Source organism: Perkinsus marinus (genome assembly GCF_000006405.1).
Source record: "Perkinsus marinus ATCC 50983 genomic scaffold scf_1104296954920, whole genome shotgun sequence".
NCBI lineage: Eukaryota > Perkinsozoa > Perkinsida > Perkinsidae > Perkinsus > Perkinsus marinus.
Window position 1 is genome coordinate 1 of NW_003207954.1, and position 1,803 is coordinate 1,803.

General features: G+C 43.4%; 1 protein-coding gene across 1 annotated transcript; it reads right to left on the bottom strand.

Moving 5' to 3' along the window:
* Positions 1-1,069: 1,069 nt before the first annotated feature.
* Positions 1,070-1,714, bottom strand: Pmar_PMAR004635 (hypothetical protein; the record flags this gene model as incomplete). The annotated part of the gene is made up of 1 exon (XM_002775994.1): positions 1,070-1,714. The coding sequence occupies one exon, from the start codon at positions 1,712-1,714 to the stop codon at positions 1,070-1,072; it is 645 nt and encodes a 214-aa protein (XP_002776040.1).
* Positions 1,715-1,803: the final 89 nt, after the last annotated feature.

The window sequence follows — 1,803 nt, forward strand, 5'->3', positions numbered from 1 at the left end:
ATAATAATAATAATAAAACGGCTGATGTTGATGGTATTATTATAGGCGAGGGCACGATAGTGATGTTAGAATATCTGATGTAATAATACTATAACAATAACAACAACAGGAGTAGTCATAGATGTCATCATCATCTTATAGGTATCTATATCCAGAAAGCATTGTTTATTACGATATCACAATGGTCAATTCTATATACAGGTAATCTATTATAACTAGGCATCCTCCTGTATTATAATTATTAGTAGGATCTGTATTCTAAGTTTGGTACATTATTATCAATACCATCTCAAGGGCTCAAGATACCACCATCGGGTTCAATAGCTGTACAAGTAATAGTAGTGATGATGATGGTCATGATGATGGTCATGATACATTATATTAGGTTGGTCGTACAGTATTGAGGGTTATTGCTCCACGAAAGGGGACGACAAGATGGCCCCCATCATCATCATCCATATTACCTTCTCCTCCTCCTAATGGAGTGCCACATATAGTAAGACCATATCAAATAGGAGGATATTATAGGGATCAACCTGCTGCTGCTGCTTATGATGGTGATATACTAATGATAGTAGGTTACCAATGATGATGATAGTAGTAGTAGGTAGTAGTATGCCTATGGTAGTAGTACCATCAACATATCCCCCTCCTATATTACATGGACACCATCATCATTATGATAATGATGAGCAGGATGATGATGATGTTATGATGGTTATACCACATCCATCAAACGCTGATGGTATCCCTAGTAGTACTACTGATACTTCCCATGGTCTTCTATATAATACTATACATGATGATGATGTTATGATGGTATCTAGTCCTACTACCACTTCGCCGCCGCATAGAATCGATTGATTTATCAATAACCATACATCGAGGGCAGACCAGTGTTGAATGCTATAGTGAGGGTGATGGATGATGATACTAGGATGATGATAATGATGATACTTTTACCAACAACAACAACAACAACTGTTAGATCCTAATTGGGTAACACAAAAGCCCAACTGAGATCTTGAGCCAGATGGCTACGGTATATATACGGGACAAATCATGCAAATCATCGCAACACTTTGACTTCAGTATCATCAACTCGGATAGTTTCACAGCCAGCCGTTTCGGAGCCGTCCCATAAGATATCTAGGGCGCCAGACCTGCGCACGCCACAAACTCGGCCTGAGGACCAGTAACGACGGGGACGACGGAGGCCGGCAGATATACCAGTGGCAACAGAGATACGCATCCCGACACGAGAGGGAAGTGGTTCTTCTATGAGACAATCTTCGGTCTCATCACGCCCCCCTTGCGAGGACACGCGAGCATAATCATTGATATCGGCCTTGTTGTTTGTCTCTTCGTCTGAGAGCTGCCATCGACGAGTGCCAAGAGATATGAACTCCGGAGTATCACCGTTGTCAAATTGTATCCAGACCCGGTCGTCACCAACATCACAAGGATCGTAAGTGACGACACCAGACCGCCACTGATCAACCTTTTGGTCATCCTGCACTCGTAGGCGGAGTCCTTCACGTGACACCACAGGAATATTGGGGTCAAGCCTTGGGAAAGGACGTAAGATGACCAAGTTGAATGCGTTCTCGTAAGTCAGCACGCCACCAGGAAATCGGACTTGAACACGCCTAGGGGAGAAGACACGGACTACATGGCCCATGCGGAATGCCATACCGCATTTACGACCAGTCATGTGGACAAGTACCGCATCACCAGGATAAATAACTGTGCTTCGAATGACCGCTCTTACACTTGGAGGACACATTGCTGAGAGACTGCTTC